Source organism: Leiobunum rupestre, chromosome 3 (assembly GCF_980474605.1).
Source record: "Leiobunum rupestre chromosome 3, qqLeiRupe1.1.hap1, whole genome shotgun sequence".
NCBI lineage: Eukaryota > Metazoa > Arthropoda > Arachnida > Opiliones > Sclerosomatidae > Leiobunum > Leiobunum rupestre.
In genome coordinates, this window is record NC_143386.1 from 43,962,820 (window position 1) to 43,979,737 (window position 16,918).

The 16,918-nt window shown below is 36.4% G+C and overlaps 5 protein-coding genes across 6 annotated transcripts; 2 read left to right on the forward strand and 3 right to left on the reverse strand.

The window, feature by feature from the left end:
• Positions 1-5,066: 5,066 nt before the first annotated feature.
• On the reverse strand, positions 5,067-6,309 carry dnk (deoxynucleoside kinase). 2 transcript variants are annotated; one of them, XM_090170146.1, is made up of 7 exons: positions 6,067-6,309; positions 5,958-6,011; positions 5,726-5,889; positions 5,580-5,668; positions 5,428-5,492; positions 5,289-5,369; positions 5,067-5,180 (listed from the first exon to the last, which is right to left on the reverse strand). In XM_090170146.1, exons 1-7 carry the CDS (start codon positions 6,214-6,216, stop codon positions 5,097-5,099), a joined length of 687 nt encoding a protein of 228 aa, XP_090026272.1. In that variant the 5' UTR covers positions 6,217-6,309; the 3' UTR covers positions 5,067-5,096. The 2 variants fall into 2 exon arrangements, with proteins under 2 accessions (XP_090026272.1, XP_090026271.1); XM_090170145.1 differs by having other exon boundaries at positions 5,428-5,507; positions 6,067-6,306.
• Positions 6,310-6,369: 60 nt separating this feature from the next.
• On the reverse strand, positions 6,370-7,854 carry kappaB-Ras (NFKB inhibitor interacting Ras like 1). The gene is made up of 7 exons (XM_090168330.1): positions 7,373-7,854; positions 7,218-7,313; positions 7,100-7,147; positions 6,938-7,033; positions 6,778-6,871; positions 6,626-6,712; positions 6,370-6,540 (listed from the first exon to the last, which is right to left on the reverse strand). The coding sequence occupies exons 1-7, from the start codon at positions 7,490-7,492 to the stop codon at positions 6,482-6,484; spliced, it is 600 nt and encodes a 199-aa protein (XP_090024456.1). The 5' UTR covers positions 7,493-7,854; the 3' UTR covers positions 6,370-6,481.
• Positions 7,670-13,820, forward strand: LOC149951877 (alanine aminotransferase 1-like). Its single transcript, XM_090168325.1, has 12 exons — positions 7,670-8,445; positions 9,322-9,411; positions 9,478-9,586; positions 9,656-9,786; positions 9,849-9,962; positions 10,033-10,162; positions 10,237-10,450; positions 10,803-10,911; positions 10,980-11,045; positions 11,109-11,264; positions 11,326-11,438; positions 13,035-13,820. The coding sequence occupies exons 1-12, from the start codon at positions 8,107-8,109 to the stop codon at positions 13,123-13,125; spliced, it is 1,662 nt and encodes a 553-aa protein (XP_090024451.1). The 5' UTR covers positions 7,670-8,106; the 3' UTR covers positions 13,126-13,820.
• LOC149951878 (corrinoid adenosyltransferase MMAB-like) lies at positions 13,763-14,885 on the reverse strand. Its single transcript, XM_090168329.1, has 2 exons — positions 14,240-14,885; positions 13,763-14,179 (listed from the first exon to the last, which is right to left on the reverse strand). Exons 1-2 carry the CDS (start codon positions 14,547-14,549, stop codon positions 13,818-13,820), a joined length of 672 nt encoding a protein of 223 aa, XP_090024455.1. The 5' UTR covers positions 14,550-14,885; the 3' UTR covers positions 13,763-13,817.
• On the forward strand, positions 14,658-16,786 carry LOC149951879 (type I phosphatidylinositol 4,5-bisphosphate 4-phosphatase-A). The gene is made up of 9 exons (XM_090168327.1): positions 14,658-15,052; positions 15,477-15,578; positions 15,658-15,758; positions 15,828-15,934; positions 15,996-16,101; positions 16,168-16,217; positions 16,282-16,372; positions 16,432-16,480; positions 16,543-16,786. The coding sequence occupies exons 1-9, from the start codon at positions 14,974-14,976 to the stop codon at positions 16,626-16,628; spliced, it is 771 nt and encodes a 256-aa protein (XP_090024453.1). The 5' UTR covers positions 14,658-14,973; the 3' UTR covers positions 16,629-16,786.
• The last annotated feature ends 132 nt before the right edge of the window (positions 16,787-16,918 follow it).

Genomic DNA, 16,918 nt, shown 5'->3' on the forward strand with positions numbered 1-16,918 from the left:
ATTTTCAAAATGGGTCTCGTCCTAACATAGCTAGACGAGACGACTTACTCACTGGCGCGGAAACTTTACCCCAATCTCCGCCTTTTCGTAAATATTAGATTGAATCGCGCGAATGTCTTAAGAGGGATCTACTGGTTTTTCGACGCGTAAACCTTACCCACGTACGCGCCTTCGGCCTAGCTAGCAGCTGAGCGCAATTTTAGCCGAAAGCCCCAAAACCAATTGACGGGGGAGGATGCGATGCCTGCGCGCGATCGCGGGGACCCACTCTCGAGGTGTCTCCGTTAAAGAGGTGAGCGACCTCGGGTAACCGGGTCATTCAACTTAGCCGGTGATGGCCCATCGTCGGAGGCCAAATCTCGACCTCTTCCGATCCCCCCCCCCTCCTTCGCGAGGTCATTTTCATCTGGCATCCCTCCGCTTCCAAAGTCACCTCACCCCTGGTTCGGTTCATTGTTGTTTTACGCGATTATGAAAATGGACTATTCCGGCAGCGGTGGAAAAGGCTACTGGGTTTCCCCCCTCACGTGTTCACGCCGGTCCACCATCCACACCTCCCTCGTTGTTTCGCGTCTAGAATACGCGCTTTACGACACGTGTTGCTGCGGAGATGTACAACAGTCGCTAACGGGCCCTCCCTCGCAATCGTGCTTTAGAACTGGTCGGACTGTCCCATTATTCGTTATTAAGCTCAGGTGCTATCCGTTTTTTTACGATATTTTTTAATTGGGTGTTATAACTATAATATAATAAACCCATAATTACATACAAAAACCCACAAATACACCATAACTTACATAATACCTATTGCTAATTTTCTTAACGATTTTTGTTAGGAAAGGTGTAAAAAACAATGAAAATAATTTTGTTTCATGAGTGAAGGTATAATTGAGAGCAGTGACGTAGACAAGGGGAGGGTTTCGTGTAATTTTAGCTGTACTAAAATATCACCCCCTTCTCACGTATCTTTCATAATTTGAAAACTTTGAATCCCACCCTTGAAGGATTTCTGGCTACGCCACTGGTTGAGAGTATATTAGAAGGCGAATAATCATCTGTTAAAACGTTTTGCACCTGGTTTTTAACGCAACTAGCGCTAATTACCCTACGAGAAATTAGGTGATCCATCATGAACATGACAATTTATAAATCCCATTAACACCCCCCAATCCGACATGGTCCCTCCCAAAATGAACCCTGACTCCCTTTTAAAATAAATGGTTAGCTCCGAAGCTATCACTTTGATGACGACAGTAAAGACCATTCTTGTCAGAAAAGGGGTACTAGCAGCAAACAGCGCGCACAAAGAGGGAGACGTAATCAATCAAAAGGCGGTTCCATGGAATATTTTCGGAAATAACATCTGCTAAGCGGCAGCCTAGTTGGGGTTCATCAGCCCCTACCCTCCTTGAGCGCGTTTCTTTTTGGTATTGTCCGCTTTCCCTTCCCTTGCATTATACGTAGTGGAGTTCAAAGAGTCTAAACAGTCTAGGAAACGAGAGGGGAGATCCCTGCACGCGGAAGCGATTGTCGGCTTCCGTTTCCAGCAAAATTGGGGAGGTTGGGGGAGTAGCGGCGGGAAAGGGGAAAGGGCCGATGGACCACTTTCACTGGTGACTGATCCCTCTAGCGGAGGAGGCGGAACCAGGAAACGTAACAGGCGCCTCCGAAGGACGAGAGCGCGTTGCACCCCCTCAAAACGCCGCAGCCCGGCGTCTGAACAAACTATTTTGGAAAAGCGCGCCAAGTGTTACGTAACGCGGCGCGTTCCCGTTTCGGCCGGGGTGGCGAGAGCATTCATCCCGACCCCACACCATCGCTCGTATCATTCCACCCGGACCCGAAATGGGACGGAACGCTAAACGATTATCTACTTACCACCCCTCGCGAATGGAATATTCCGTATAAAATAAGCGACGAGAGCGGTTCACTAATCATCTCCAGGGGTACGATATGATTTTCTCATCCCTTGACTCGAAGGTGGAATAAACCCGACCAGCTCTTGTCCCCGCTCCCGTTTAGAATTAATCCTTGTTTTTTGTTGCAAAAAACGGCGCTAACCTCTGTTGTAATAAAATATAGCTCGACGAAATCAGAGTTGAAACACCTCCAAACGGGTCGGTTCGATTAGCGAGTATTGTAACGCTACTCGTAAGTTTTAAACTATATGAGAGCGTCAACGAGGACAATTCGGGGAGGGGGTTTTTGGTTGGGAATTCGGCGCAATGACCCATCTGTTGGTGCTAACGCTCTCGATTTCGGGGAATTACGAGTCGGTGAAAGCTTAAAGGCCTATAACGGGGTTAACGGAATTCATTATGAGTCGTTGAATCCAGGAAGACCAATTTCGGCTGCGAAGGACACTGGGTTTATTTTTGAAAAAAAACGGAAAGTTATTGATCCACTTTCCAAATTCAGTACCACTCTCACACAAGGATAATTTTGTACTTTCGTTTACGTTAAACAAAAGCGTTTTAAATTTAAAAAAACATTTACAATAGATGTAATAGGAAAGTTCGTGGATTAAAATTTCGTTCCCTCTACCTGGTGAAGATTCACTTCCCCTACGTGATGACGCGTAGTTTCCGTGGTCTTCCCTTAAAGGGAATATGAACTAATGTTAAATTCGATCATTTTTCGATGATCATAGACCCCCTTTAAATAAGGGCGGATGCCAGGGGGGGGGGACACAGGGGGCAAATGCCCCCCCCCCAAAGGTATGGTCGTACGTACAAATATTTTTATTTTTTTACAATGGCGTGCCCCCCCCCCGAAACAAAATCCTGGCTACGCTACAGGCGGATGCACACATAGTCTTCGCGCGCGAAATTTCGCTGGCAAATCGCGTGACTTAGAATGGAAGTCATGGCGCATGGGAACGTGCGCGAAAATTCCCAGGCGAAATGGCTTGTGAACCGTATGTGTGTTTGGGCCTTTAAGGAGAGTGGGAGAGATATGGGAAGGGAATTTCCATCCACTGACTTTCGGTAGCTACCTATTCGCAGCATTGCATTCATTTAATCAAAGATAATATAGAACTCCATACCCTAGATTCTTTCTGATTGACGGTTTTGTAACGAAGCGTTTACCCGTTTCCGGCACGGGACCTCCATTCGGTCGCTGTATTGTTCTATCACGGCCAATTTGATGACGCGCCAATTTTTCAAAAATTCTCGTCGATGTTGATTTTTTTCGGTGGCGTGAAAAGTTTCTCCCATAGAAATCTCATAGGTAACTAGAATGCTGCCGTGTAACTGGCAAATGGGCCAAACGCCGTAGCAGACGATAGCCAGATCTCAGCCAATCAGAGCTCAAAGAGTGGTTCTGCCAAGAATTTAATCTCACCAGAGAGAATGACGTCACCTATCTCCCGCTATAGTAGCGGATCCAAGGAGGATTATTATCCTCCTTGGCGGAACCACTCTACGGCCTCTCATTGGCTGAAGGTTCAAGGCGAACTGGCGTCAAGCTCGGCCGTAGGCGGCAGCATTCTAGTTACCTATGAGATTTCTATGGTTTCTCCTCCCTTTTGAAAATTTGGAAAAAAAATTTCCAAAATGTTTTTGAAGAAATACCAAAAAAAGTTACGTAGAAAATCTCAAAAACAAAATCTGCGGCGGAATCAAAATTTATCGGTGACGTTAGGCTCTAGCAGTAAAACGCTGAGCTTGATTATCAAAACGTCTAATGAAGAAAAATGTCGGCACAAGAGAAAATTTAGACTTTTACAAATTACTGAACGCATCCTATAGTTGGTTACCATGGTAACTACGGAGGTAATTTTTCCGAGTTCCGGCAGATAGTGGGTAAACGCTATTGACTACCTAGGAGCAACCATAGAGGAATAGCCCTGGAGTGGTATTGATAGTTCTGATTGGGCTAAGCACTGACGTTCCTCTTCAGAAATCGCGTAAAGGGGGATGTAGAAACGGGGGGTATGTCGAAGTAGACTTTTATCTATTCCTCCATGTTTTCATACATTCCAACACAGGCAGCGCGATCATGGCGCGATCTACCGGTTAGGGTTTGAATTCTTTAAAAAGTCTACCTCGACTTTCCCCCCCTTTTACCCCCGCCTCGAACTGGCACTACGCTGTCGGATTTAGCGTCTTCTTTCCTTTCCCCTCCTCTACTATTCCTCCATGGAGCAACAAACACACAAGGAGAACGCAACCCGTCAAAGGTCGTGCATTTTCTTGTGTACAGTTTTCATTGGTTAGACGCTTTAGTGTCTGCTGCCGTCGGAAGGGGAAAATTCGGAAATTGTCTTCCCCCTTTCCGTAAAACGTTCAGCATAAAGGTTCGTCCAATGAAATTTGTACACAACACTGCGTTAGCGTGTTTAAAGGCTAGATGCGTTCTCCTTGTGTTTGTTGCTCCAGCTCCTAGTTGACTACGAGCCAGGGGCGCGTCAAAATTCTGAGAAGAAATTCTTCTCTTGAGAAGAGTTCTTCGTGAGAGTTTTGCTCCCCGTGAGAACTCGCTAAAATGCGGCAATGTAAAAAGATTCTTCTAAAGATGGCGGCTTACGATAATGCCAAGAACGTTGTAAACTAAGCCTTTGACAATAAATATTATTTTTACTGTTTTACACGATTTCACGACAATATATGAAGGAAGAAAATATTTTATTTATAATTTAAAAGGAAATGTTTCATCGGAAATTAACTAATCATTCTATTTTCTCTGAAATTCATTTTCGTCCACAAAAATATCCTAATGTTTATTTTCTTCAGCATCAAGTAAACTGATTAGAATATTAGCTGCCATAGTTAATTTTTTATTTATATTATAATATCAACCCCTTTTTGACCAAGTGAGAATGCTAAGAGAACTCGTGAGAAGAGATTACGTCACCTCCTGTGAGAAGGACCGTCAAAAATTTGAGAAGTGAAAATTCTCACTATCAAAGGAAGAATTCTTAGAATTTTGACGAGCCCCAGGCAGTTTTTTCAATCTAGGCCACGAGGTTTATATTATCTTTGACTTAATTTACCGTTTTTTAAACGTTAATTGTTTTATGAAAAACAATAATAGGAATATAAAAAAATTATATTTTATTTCCAGTATAAAAATAGTTTACTTTAACATATTTTTTAGTTATTCATACACAGAATTTTCTCACAGTTTTCTTGGTAAGCCTTGTTCATGTGGTCAAGATTTGAATTCGCGTTTAAAACCTGGGGAAATATAAATCCATTTTGAATTTGCCGCCATTTGTACGAAAACCAAAAGTACTCTGCTCATGCGTATTACTATAACGGGACGGTAGGAAGGTTTAAAATTACCAAAATTGGACCTGGAACAGCAAAACATTTCTTGTGAATTAGCCAGTTTTCATGCAATTCGTGTAGTTTCTCGATGTAGTCCTATTTTATTGAAACATTTTAGTAATTATACTTAATTATAATTCTTATGCAATTTCACCATAGGTATACTCATTTCTTCTGGTCTCTTTCTCTCCAAAATTCGTTTATAAACTACTTTAGGATCTGTTCTTAGATAAACTTATAAATAATAATAATAAATAATAAAATAATTTAAATAATTTTTACCTCAAAATTTTAAATATTTAATACCTATTAAATCTAAATTGACTTTTTCATTTTGAACTATCCAGTCAAACCATTCCCCCAGGACTACGTATTCAACCTCCGGCAATTTTCCACTAATATTGAGTATTATATATTAATCAATAGGTAATTATTTTATATTTTGTCTATACCTTTGGTATAAATTTTCTACAAAACAATATTTGGCACTGTAAATTGATCTTTCCATCAATTTAACATGGCCTTTGTCTTTGGAAGTGTGTTGTTGTAACATTGTCAGTTGCACATATGTTTGAAATGTCAAACCCCATCTAGAAGGATCTTGATACATCAGACCCTAATTACAACAATTTAAAGATGATTTCTCAATATATAAAACACTTATAAGTATTCAAACTAATTTACCAATAAATTATGGTCTTTTAAATTTCTCCATTTTTGCACTGGTTCCTCAATTGTCTAAGATTATAGAATTTTATTTATGTGAATATTTAAAATTTTAAAATTTACACACCACAGTATTTGGAAATTTTGAAAAGTAATTTAAGAGGGTCGTTTTTCCTGAACCAATATTCCCTTCTACAGCAACTGTAAATTTTCTCTGACTTTGTTGCATAACTGGTTTAATGACTAAGAATATGTTTTTTATGAATCTTGTATTCATAATTTACTAACAAATATTAAATGTTTAATTTGATTACTAATAATCGCGAACATGAGGCTATTTTATTTTGACGGCTTAAGGCCTTAAAGCAGAATCTCTTTGGATGAAGCTACATAGGCAGCTGTCGCCATCTAGGTGATAAAGAAAGAAACATTTCTTCAAAGAATTTTAATTTCTCGATTTAAAAATAAACCTTTTATAAATACATAATTTAAAAATTTCCCGAACATTTGGTAAATATAAAAACTGTAAAAAAAATTCCTTTCTAAAGTTCCAAAGGAATTCCTTTGCCCTTTCTCACCAATGGCGCAAATGTTGATTTGCCTATAAAATAAAACCATCATTTTAATTTATAATACTTCTTAATTTATTTCTTAAATATTATGAAAGCATATGATAGTAGCATTACTGGGCGGAGGATTCATTTTCGAGGTTAAATATATAAAAGGTTCAATCAAAGATCTTGGGTCTGCTACACTAACTTCGTAGAGTTTAACTGAAAATGTTTAAATTATGATATTTACAGTTTGCTCGATAGTCATAGTTTATAAAGTAATTTACTTTTCTCTCGATGTGCCCATGATTGTGCTGAGACAGTATCTACTTGACGCTCTTGGACTAAATCTGCTTTGTTAGCAAGAGCAACTATAGCAATCTTTTTATAACAATAAAGCCCCGTTAATAATGATTAAACAATTTAAACTATAAAATGCTGCATCACCTCTTTCTTTTCTTTATGTTTTTCTAAATCCTTTTTCATAAGATCCATCAGTCTAAAAGAGTCTATATTATTTACGCTAAAAACTAAAACAGCACCCTATAAAAATAAAAATTGTAAATATTTCACTTTTTCTGTTATTTAATATCTCTTTTAACTAATTACATCTGCGTGAGCTATGTGCGCTCTTGAGACTTCAAAATTCTTCAAATCCTATGAAATATTTTTTGAATTCATACAAATTTAATCATCAAATACAATTCCTAATTTAGTAATAATTTACCAATCCAGAGGTATCGTAAAATATAACTTTCTCCTTGCTACCTCTGTCCGTATCTACATGTGCTAAATAAATATCTTCAATAGTAGAATGCATATCCTGGTAAAAATTAAATTATGATTAAATTTATCATTAATTAAAATATTATTATATCTTACAGTTCCCACTGCATGGCTTCCATAGATGAATTGTTCCAAAATAGCAGTTTTCCCACATCCTTGATAGCCACAAACGACAACTTTGGAAACTTTAGCAGCTTGCACCGAAGATTTTAACATTATTTGCTTCAATATTTAATGAAAATGGTTAAAGTTCGATAGAAAAGTTGACATTTGTTAGGCCTTGGCTTTTTCTAAACTGTAACTATTCTTGTCGAGCTTATGACCTTGGCCTATTGACACTGGGACCCCACGCTGGCGGGTCTGGCGCCAAAGTATCTAACACGAAATTAAAAATTTCGCTGCAGTAGTATGCTAGTTGAGGTTTGTCGCAGGAGCAGTGCAGTCGTTGTCCCGCTTGTAGGACACCTTGTCCCACAACTCAAGCCCCTTAGCGTCGCGCAATTAAAGTGTTTCTCATTTTAAAAGTTTTGCAAATTTAAGTCGTCTTCCTAGGTCCAAGCTTTATCTTTAAATAGTTGAAAGAAATATCCTATGCAGTTAAGTCTTTTTGCTCAAAAACTCGTGTTTTTTCTATTTCGCGTCGTAAATTTCCGTCCGCAATAAACTTTATTGCTTAAGTTATCACTTCATCTTTGCCCTCTAAGGGATTTTTCCAAAATTCTTCCAAGATCAAGAAAGTATTGTAGCTAAGCCTTAACAACTTAAGTACTCGTGAATTATCGCGTCAATACACCCCCATTCTTATCAGTGGTAAAGTCCAAGTATTCACCATGCTTCCGTCGTCGGTAAATTGCTTATCCTCGTCGGCTCATAATCGTATCCTTGCGAGGTCTCTGTTTAAATCTCTCGGTGAGGGAGTGAGTTGTAAGAGTAGGAGATACAAAAATATCAGCTCCGCGGTGCAATTAATTCAGCCGGTAAAAGGCACCAATTTAACTGTAATCAAAAGTTTTCACTCCACCACTTTGAGGAGAAACGCACCTGCAACCACAATGGCAGGCAAAACTGTTACACTGGAGAATATGAATCCCAATATTAAACAGATGGAATATGCTGTAAGGGGTCCATTGGTAATCAGGGCTGTTGAACTGGAGAAAGAACTTCAAAGGGTAATATATTTCTTCTTATAATATATTAATTCTTAGTTATGTTATGGTGTATGAGTTGAGTTGTGTCTTATGCAAAAAAAGTTTAATTTACATCATGCCAGTGATATTCATTATGATTGCACAATTGTGTGAGATATATAAATTCTTAGAAATAAAGTAATGTATGCATGGGTGTCACGGGTGTGTGCCTAGTAATATCATTTGCTTATATCAGGAGTGTTATTTTAATGTAGACCTGTCTGGAGCCTACAATCAATAGTTTTTTAGGCTGCAACTCCTTAACCTATATTTCTTAATGATGTGGGCAGGCAAAATTCCATCTTATCAAAGTTTCATTGGGCATCTAGCTTTTGCTCTGATTACAATTTATTAGCGCAGAAGAAAATTGCTGTACAAATATAAAATAATTATATTGCGGATATTGATATGACTTGATACTCTCATAAAAAAATAATCTTTTTTTTAGTAGGTGTATGAAGTGTTGACATAATGTATAGGATAGTCCTTATTTTTCCCCCACTGATATATTATAATTTCTAAAACTTTGGTTGAAAATTTAAATAAGAAAATAATAGCTTTCACCGGAAATTTATAAAAAAAAAATTATTTCCTGCTGTAATATTACATTTATTTTTAGAATGTTACATTTGCATTGATTGTCATGTGTCTACTGTGATCGACAGTAGGCTTTTTTAACATTTTACTTAACAGCTATAATTATTTTTAGAAAGTACAAAAATTGCTTTCTAAAAGGCGCATTATGAGGGTTAAGGGAAAAAATTTTAATTTTTTTTAGGCCAAAATATAGCAATGTTTATATTTTGATGTCCATTTACTTAAAGAACACAAAGATTTAAAATATTTATTTTAATAAAGGGAGTAAAAAAGCCATTCACAGAGGTTCTAAAAGCCAATATTGGAGATTGTCAGGCTATGGGACAAAAACCACTAACCTTTATAAGACAGGTACAGGTTTACTTATTAGCAATTCAAATTATGATTTCGTAAAAAACCTGCTTTTTTAAATGGAAGGTTCTGACACTGTGTGCTTACCCAGAACTTCTAAATGATAATAAATTTCCAAGTGATGCTAAAGAGAGGGCTAAAGCCATTTTGGATGGATGTGGAGGACATAGCGTTGGCAAGTTACCCCTTTTATGCAAATTAAATGGGAAATTTTTAATAATACTTTTACTGTTTTAACTCGTAGGTTCATACACTGACAGTGCTGGTATTGAAATTATTCGCAAGCATGCAGCGCAATACATTGAAAAACGTGATGGTGTTGCCGCTGACTATAAAAATGTTCTTCTTTCCACCGGAGCGACTGAAGGAATTAAAGTACATTAATACCATAGCCATCTTTGACAGTTCAAAAATTCATGATTTTCTACTCTATTAAGTCAATCCTAAATGTATTCAATTACACTGCGAATGGTAAACCTCCTGGTGTTATGATTCCCATTCCACAATATCCGTTATATTCGGCTACTCTCGCTGAATATGGAATCAAACAGGTTAATAACTTTTCTGAGGATTAAATCTTGTTCACTGGAAGGAATTTAACTGTACAATAATCAATTTTAGATAAACTACTACTTGGACGAAGACAAAGAATGGGCCCTTGATATTAAAGAATTGAAGCGTTCCATTGTTGAAGCTCGTCAAACGATGATGCCTAGAGCTATAGTTATTATTAATCCAGGAAATCCAACTGGTAATGCCATTATTGAAACTGATCTGTGAAATTTTAAACCTCGCACTGCTAATTTAACACGTATCTTTGAAAAGGTTCCGTGTTAACTAAAGAAAATATTACCGAAATTATAAAATTTGCGCATGAGGAGAAATTATTTATTTTGGCTGATGAAGTCTATCAAGACAATGTTTATGCTGAAGGGTGCTCATTCCATTCGTTTAAAAAGGTCATGACTGAAATGGGACCCCCTTATTCGCAAATGGAGTTGGCTTCCTTTATGTCCTCTTCCAAAGGATACATGGGAGAGTATGTTTTTTTTTTTTTTTAAAGATCGTACAGGGAATTCCCAGTTTTGTATCCCTTTTGACGGAATCAGGGTGGCCAATTTTTGAGATGGGTTTTACAAAGATTTATAAAACATTTTTTCCTTTGTTAACATTTGTTCCAATGAAGCATTAATATTCTAAGAAAGGATTAGAAATGTTAAATTGAGTTTACATTGGTGTCTAAGGCCCTTGGCCGACACCATAAGTTTTTTCTCAAAAGAAAATTGAGGTTATAGCATAATTTCTCATTAGAAATCAAATCTTGTGTACGATCTCAAATTTTTGAGGTTGGTTCTTTAGTTAATTATGCATTTTCCTAAATTTCTTTAAAGATGTGGGCTACGTGGAGGCTATTGCGAGCTTATAAACGTTGACAGTGCTGTGCTTCAAATGATACTCAAATCCATATCTGCTAAATTATGCTCCAGTGTCTTAGGACAGGTATATTTGGATTTAAATACTGACTTCGATAGTATTTTTTACTTAATAAAAGCTATTTGTGATTGAAGGTTGTGATGGACTGTGTTGTGAACCCTCCTCAACCTGGCGAACCTTCCTATGAGCTATTCGCAAAAGTAAGAAATCTTGAGTGTTCGTTTCATTGAAAGCTCATTGTTTAACTTCTTTAAATTTTGAAGGAAAAGAAAGCTGTACTGGATTCCTTAAAACTTAGAGCGGGGATGATTGCAGAAACGTTTAACAGTATGCCTGGTTTTAAGTGCAACAAAGTTGCGGGTGCTATGTACGCCTTTCCAAAAATTTCGCTTCCAGAAAAAGCAATCGCCAAAGCTAAAGTAAATTAGTTTTGTTATTGAGGGTAATATACTGTATCTTAAACTTATTACTTTTATTTAGACCCTCGGGCAAGCGCCAGACTTTTTCTACGCAATGCAATTGTTAGAAAGTACTGGTATTTGCGTGGTACCTGGTAGTGGGTTTGGCCAAATTCCAGGAACGTATCATTTCAGGTAATAAAACTTTTACTATAAGTGTGTCAGGTCTGTATTTACATGTTAAATTCTTAATGAGAAACGTTTCTAAAATAATATAATATTTTGGGTGTAATACATACTCTTTACTAAGGGTGTGCGAGTCCTGTTTTTTGAAATTCGAGTCGAGTCTCGAGTCTTAGAAACTTGGACTCGCGAGTCCTCGAGTCCAAATATTAAGGACTTGATCGAGTCCTCGAGTCCTAAAGAATTAGGCTTAAAGCTTTCGAGTCCAATACGAGTCCGGAATGTTTTTAACGAGTCCAATTCGAGTCCTAATTTTTATCGAGTTCAATTCGAGTCCAAGTTATCGTGGCTAATTCGTCTGAAATTTATTTGTCGCTGTTTAAGTAATCGCCGAGAAATAATGGACTTGCCCAATAATAATGGACTCGCCGAGTAATAATGGACTCGCCGAGTAATATTAGACTCGCCGGGTAATTTTCAAATTATCTATTTACTCGAGTCCGCTTCGAGTAATTATGTACCCTTTTCGTGGGAATCGGGTACCCGTGCGAGTAATAAAATTACGTATTCCGAGTCCGAGTCCGAGTACTCGGACTCGGACTCGATAACGAGTACTCGCAATTTTCGAGTACTCGCACACCACTACTCTTTACCTTATTGTTAAAAATGAGCACGTAAATGGGATTTAGGACTGGTGCATTATAATTAGTGTATTTTCTTATTGGTTACAATCAATTCTGCATCAATCTATAACTATTGGCAGAAGCCTTATTAATAGTTATTATACATATAATGATAGAAGTTTCCAAATAGCTATAGTAATAATGCTATATACTTGAAACACGTACCATCTCAAACTCCTGTTAATTTTTAATAATACATTTTGAAAAAAAAATTTGCTTTGGAAATTCATTGTTATAGATAATTTCTTAAATTATTTCATCAGGAAAATATGGTTTAAAAAATACTAAAAATTCCTAACTTTTGTAATTTTTACATTTTAAATGGGTTATCCTTAAATGATTGACCTTGATGAGGTGGGAAATTAGCGGCCATTGGATGGTACCTAGAGCCCGCAAAGGTGCATGTTTAATTTTTATGGCCTAAATGGATGCCACCACCCTCCTATGCATTGTAACCCCTTCTCTCCTCCAAGGTAACCCGGCCACCTGAATTAATGGTTTTAAAAGTCGCTTGTTAACTTAGGCCTAAGTTGATGCCTTGAGTATTAGCCTAGCTGATTATTATTATTATTATTATTTTATAATAAATTACAATTGGTAACATAAGTGTTATATTTCCTATTTTTCACATGGAAAAGTTTTACTGAGAGCTATTCACAAAACAGACTGCATTACGGGCTTCGTTGCCTATTTGCGTCCACTTGCTAACACATCACACTTAGCCTTTGACAGCGCCTCGCTAGGAGGAGATTTTCTTCTGGTGATGACGTTATTTCGTTACTAGCTCTCAGTAAAATATTCCCTAAAGTGACAAACTTATGGAATAATATAATAGATGTATGTCGGTAATTATTTCTACTAACTGACACGTTTATAGAAAATAATTAATTATAGACTTAATTAAAATCTTCCCTATAATATTTAGGACAACGATTTTACCGCAACCTGACAAACTGAAATCCATGCTTAATCGATTCAAAGAATTCCATGAGAAGTTTGTAAAAGACTATAGTTAAATGTTAAAAGCGGATACCCCAATTATAAGGGTAGCAGTTGTTGATTGATTCCGTAAGTGTGATTTATGTATTGGAAAGATTTGCCGTTACATGTTGTAATAATGAGTCAAGTTCGTGTCTTCTCCAATGTGTGACCAAAAAAAATACCACCGTCTTGATGAAGGAACAAAATTTTTAATCTTAAAATATGCGTACAAGAAATTTTAAATTTGTAGCTTTGTGAGCCATTTTATGGTAAAATATTGGTAAATATACCAAAAAGAAAAGAGTAATATACAAGTTACTTTGGGGTGCTGCTTGGCTATTTTCTACCACATGGCTATATTTTCACACTGCCCCCTATACCGAAACTAATGCACTTTTACTGCTTAAAATCAAAAATCATGAGTAAATTTTTAAAGTGAAAATAATGAGGTGGTAGATTATAGCCACAAATATGATTTGGAATAATTAATTATTATTTATGAAAGTTTACTTAAGTTTTAATTTACATTACGGGCAATAATGCAGTGCCTAGAACCAGTTTAAATTATTTCTATAACTATAAAGGCAGGGATGTCATTCCTTGACCTAACTAAGCCTAGTGTTACTATAGGCTTATTTTCGTACATTTCAATTTACGGAAGAAACAAAAACGTTGGATCATTGTATAGTTTATTGACTGTTGTTAATAAAGATTGTTATAAACAGTATCATTCAGGTTTAATATATATATCCTCATTTATACTTTCTTGCATGGACGCAACCCTCGCAATTGTAAACAAATAATCACTGAGTCTGTTGAGGAAACGAAGGGCTTTATCGTCGACTTCTATGGCTATTACTAATGGCACAACTCTTCTTTCTGCTCTGCGGCATATAGCTCTTGCTAGATGCAAATGCGCGCTGGCTTTTCCTCCTGATGGTATTATAAAATTTTTAAGTTCTGGTAGTTTATCTGTATGTTCGTCGATCCACTTTTCTATCTGTATGACATGGTTTTCATCGAAATAGGTTTGGCGTAAGTGAGCAGGGCGGGCAAATTTTTTTGGAGTTGCTACATTTGATGACAAATCTTGCAGGATACATTGAATTTTAAATAGCTGATCATTTAGTAATTGTAATTTTTCATCACCTAAGTATTGACGAGCAACACCAATAGCGCTGGTTAATTCATCTGTAGCGCCTAAAGCTTCAAATATAATATCAGTTTTGGGTCTTCTGTCACCCGCAAAAGTGGCTGATGTCCCTTTATCACCAGTTTTGGTGTAGATTTTTACGTCATTTACACTAGAAGTTGCTATACTCTTATTTATTGTAATGTATTTTAAAGAATTATCCATTAAATAAGACTTCCTAAACAATTTTTGGTAGATCAGGTTATTTACTTCCGAAAAATTACGCAAATTATAATATTTTGAAATTAAGTTTCTTAGTAAACTCATGTTTTACGCGTAGATGGACAGTCAAACTTAGAACATTCATAAGCCGCTTCTACAACACGCTGACCTTTTAAAGTTTAAAGGGAACCACTTGACCTTTGCACATAGGAGGTTGTTACTAGCCTTAGTTTATTTTGTACCAGTCGATTTTGTAGAATCACCTTCTAAATATTTGTCTTTTACGATTACTTCTGTGAATAAGCAACGGCTTTCGTGGGTGCTAGTAGACAGATAAACGATAAAAAAAGGGGAAAAACCTTGATAACTTATTTGCGGTCAACAACTGATGGCGCTACGTATTTACATTGATTGTTCTTCTGTGCTATGTTAAAAGGCTATGCGTCATATGATTTTGTGACCCCATGTTGGAAGCTAAGGAAAAGTTGTATTTCTTTTTATATTTTAACTTTTAAGTTCGTTTGTGACCATGCCTAGTAAAGACGAGGAACGCGCTCCTTTGCTTCAAGGATCAAGTGGGACTTCTTATGGACAAATATCTCCTTCTGGTATTATATTTTTAGCAAATCCACATTCTGACAATTTGGGACTTGGCTTTTTTTGTGGGAGGGGGTTATTTTGTGTACCAAAGTTGGTTTTTTATTTCTAAAACCATTAAGCCTCTAGTTTGACCTTCACTAAATTAGAGTGACACAGGTAAAAACCAAATACTTAATTGTCATTAATAAGCCTTAACTTAATTTTATTTCTTAAAATTTCAATTTGGTTTTTAAATTTGTGAACTATGGTAAACCAGATTATATAAAATTTCTTCCAACTCAACAATTGGTTTGAGCTTTGTTTTCAACGTATTTATAAACATATAACACTATTAACCGAAGTCACCAACAAATTCACGCTCCCTGGGCAGTTATCCTAAACACATGTTACCCACAAATATAAATAACAATGATTTTGTTTATCATGTTTAAGCTCCACCAATTGCTAGTACAGATGCAAATAGTACTTATGTCACAGTACCACCAATTGGACCAGATGAACTTCCCCCTCCTTATAGTCCTTCACCCAGTGATGGTAAATGTTATTAAATTCAACCTCAGTTCTGATTTATATTCCAAAAATGTAAATTTTGGTGAAATCTCTTGATAACTAGGCATGCCCATGGTCAACTGTCGAGTATGTAATACCATGATTGATATAAGTAACAAAAGAGACCAACATGTGGTTAAATGCAATTCTTGTGGTGAAGCCACTGTAAGATTTAAAATCTTTTTATTTTGATGTATTAAAGACAACATATTTGAAATTAAAGTTTATTTTTAGCCTATCAAAAGTGCTCCTCCGGGCAAAAAGTACGTTCGATGTCCTTGTCATTGCTTATTAATTTGCAAAGCAACTTCTCAAAGGATCGCTTGCCCTCGACCTAACTGGTAAAAAGTCATTTAATTACATTGCATTTCTCCCTCAATAATAGTTTCTACGTAATTCCAGTAAAAGAGTAATTAACTTGGCTCCAAGCCCCGTTACACCTCCAGTTGGTGCTAACATTCCTGGAATGTGTCATGTCACTTGCGGGCATTGTCGATCAACTTTCTTGGTTGGTTCAAGTTTTCCCCCCCTCTCTTCTGATAATAAATTTATTTATGCAAACTTTTAATTTCAGTTTAATACATTGACCAATGCTTTGGCAAGGTGCCCTCATTGTAGGAAAATGTAAATATCAACTGTACTTATCAAAATAACGTAAAATATTTAAAAAAAATTTAAATTTAATTAGATCCACAGTTGGATCTGACTTTGCTCGTAGCCGTGGCTTGATATTTTTTGTGATATCTGTCGTGTTCCTTATAATTGCCATAGGAGTAACGGCAAGTATACAAGAATTAAATTACAATTTCAAATTAATTTAAGTTATATTTTGGCATAGGTTGGAACACTATCCATAACTAACAAAGGAATGTACGTCGTCTATATCGGTAAATATAAAAAACCTTTACAAATTATTAAATAAAGAGTTAATTGAATAATTTTAATTTAGGTTTGTTTATCGCTGTCCTCGTATTTTTTATCCGAGCTCTTTATTATTTCACTATGAAAGTGAGTCAAGTTGACGGGCCAGCATAACGGCGATTATTTACAACTCGTGGACTTGTAATGCCAGTTTTTCTTTTTCCCGTAATATTTAAAAAGAGTCCGCAATTTAAGAATGCATCTATAGGGCATTTGTTAAAAGCGTAAGAGACACTTTGAAAAGAAAAATAAAACTATAATATTGCAGCGGATGTATGAAAATCTATATATATAGGACTTTTTTAAACAAAATTAAGATTTTTGAGAATCCAAAAAAAAATATGAAATACAAAACCGTTATATTCTCGCACTGCGTAATATTTAAATGTTTAATAAAACCTTTA

What these genes read in the sequence shown, in the direction of transcription:
- dnk (XM_090170145.1), bottom strand. Translation starts at nt 6,216, where the DNA reads ATGAATACAAGATTCATAAAAAACATATTCTTAGTCATTAAACCAGTT. An exon ending in CAAAATTTCCAAATACTGTG is followed by an intron (nt 6,012 to 6,066) that starts GTGTGTAAATTT and finishes CTATAATCTTAG; the next exon opens with ACAATTGAGGAACCAGTGCA. An exon ending in AAGAAATGAGTATACCTATG is followed by an intron (nt 5,370 to 5,427) that starts GTGAAATTGCAT and finishes TCAATAAAATAG; the next exon opens with GACTACATCGAGAAACTACA.
- kappaB-Ras (XM_090168330.1), bottom strand. Translation starts at nt 7,492, where the DNA reads ATGTTAAAATCTTCGGTGCAAGCTGCTAAAGTTTCCAAAGTTGTCGTT. An exon ending in ATGGGCACATCGAGAGAAAA is followed by an intron (nt 6,713 to 6,777) that starts GTAAATTACTTT and finishes AAACATTTTCAG; the next exon opens with TTAAACTCTACGAAGTTAGT. An exon ending in GAAAATGAATCCTCCGCCCA is followed by an intron (nt 6,541 to 6,625) that starts GTAATGCTACTA and finishes TTTATTTTATAG; the next exon opens with GCAAATCAACATTTGCGCCA.
- LOC149951877 (XM_090168325.1), top strand. Translation starts at nt 8,107, where the DNA reads ATGCTTCCGTCGTCGGTAAATTGCTTATCCTCGTCGGCTCATAATCGT. An exon ending in GCTCCAGTGTCTTAGGACAG is followed by an intron (nt 10,912 to 10,979) that starts GTATATTTGGAT and finishes TTGTGATTGAAG; the next exon opens with GTTGTGATGGACTGTGTTGT. An exon ending in AAGCAATCGCCAAAGCTAAA is followed by an intron (nt 11,265 to 11,325) that starts GTAAATTAGTTT and finishes ACTTTTATTTAG; the next exon opens with ACCCTCGGGCAAGCGCCAGA.
- LOC149951878 (XM_090168329.1), bottom strand. Translation starts at nt 14,549, where the DNA reads ATGAGTTTACTAAGAAACTTAATTTCAAAATATTATAATTTGCGTAAT. An exon ending in TGTTGCTCGTCAATACTTAG is followed by an intron (nt 14,180 to 14,239) that starts GTGATGAAAAAT and finishes GTATCCTGCAAG; the next exon opens with ATTTGTCATCAAATGTAGCA.
- LOC149951879 (XM_090168327.1), top strand. Translation starts at nt 14,974, where the DNA reads ATGCCTAGTAAAGACGAGGAACGCGCTCCTTTGCTTCAAGGATCAAGT. An exon ending in ATTGTCGATCAACTTTCTTG is followed by an intron (nt 16,102 to 16,167) that starts GTTGGTTCAAGT and finishes TTTTAATTTCAG; the next exon opens with TTTAATACATTGACCAATGC. An exon ending in TGCCCTCATTGTAGGAAAAT is followed by an intron (nt 16,218 to 16,281) that starts GTAAATATCAAC and finishes AAATTTAATTAG; the next exon opens with ATCCACAGTTGGATCTGACT.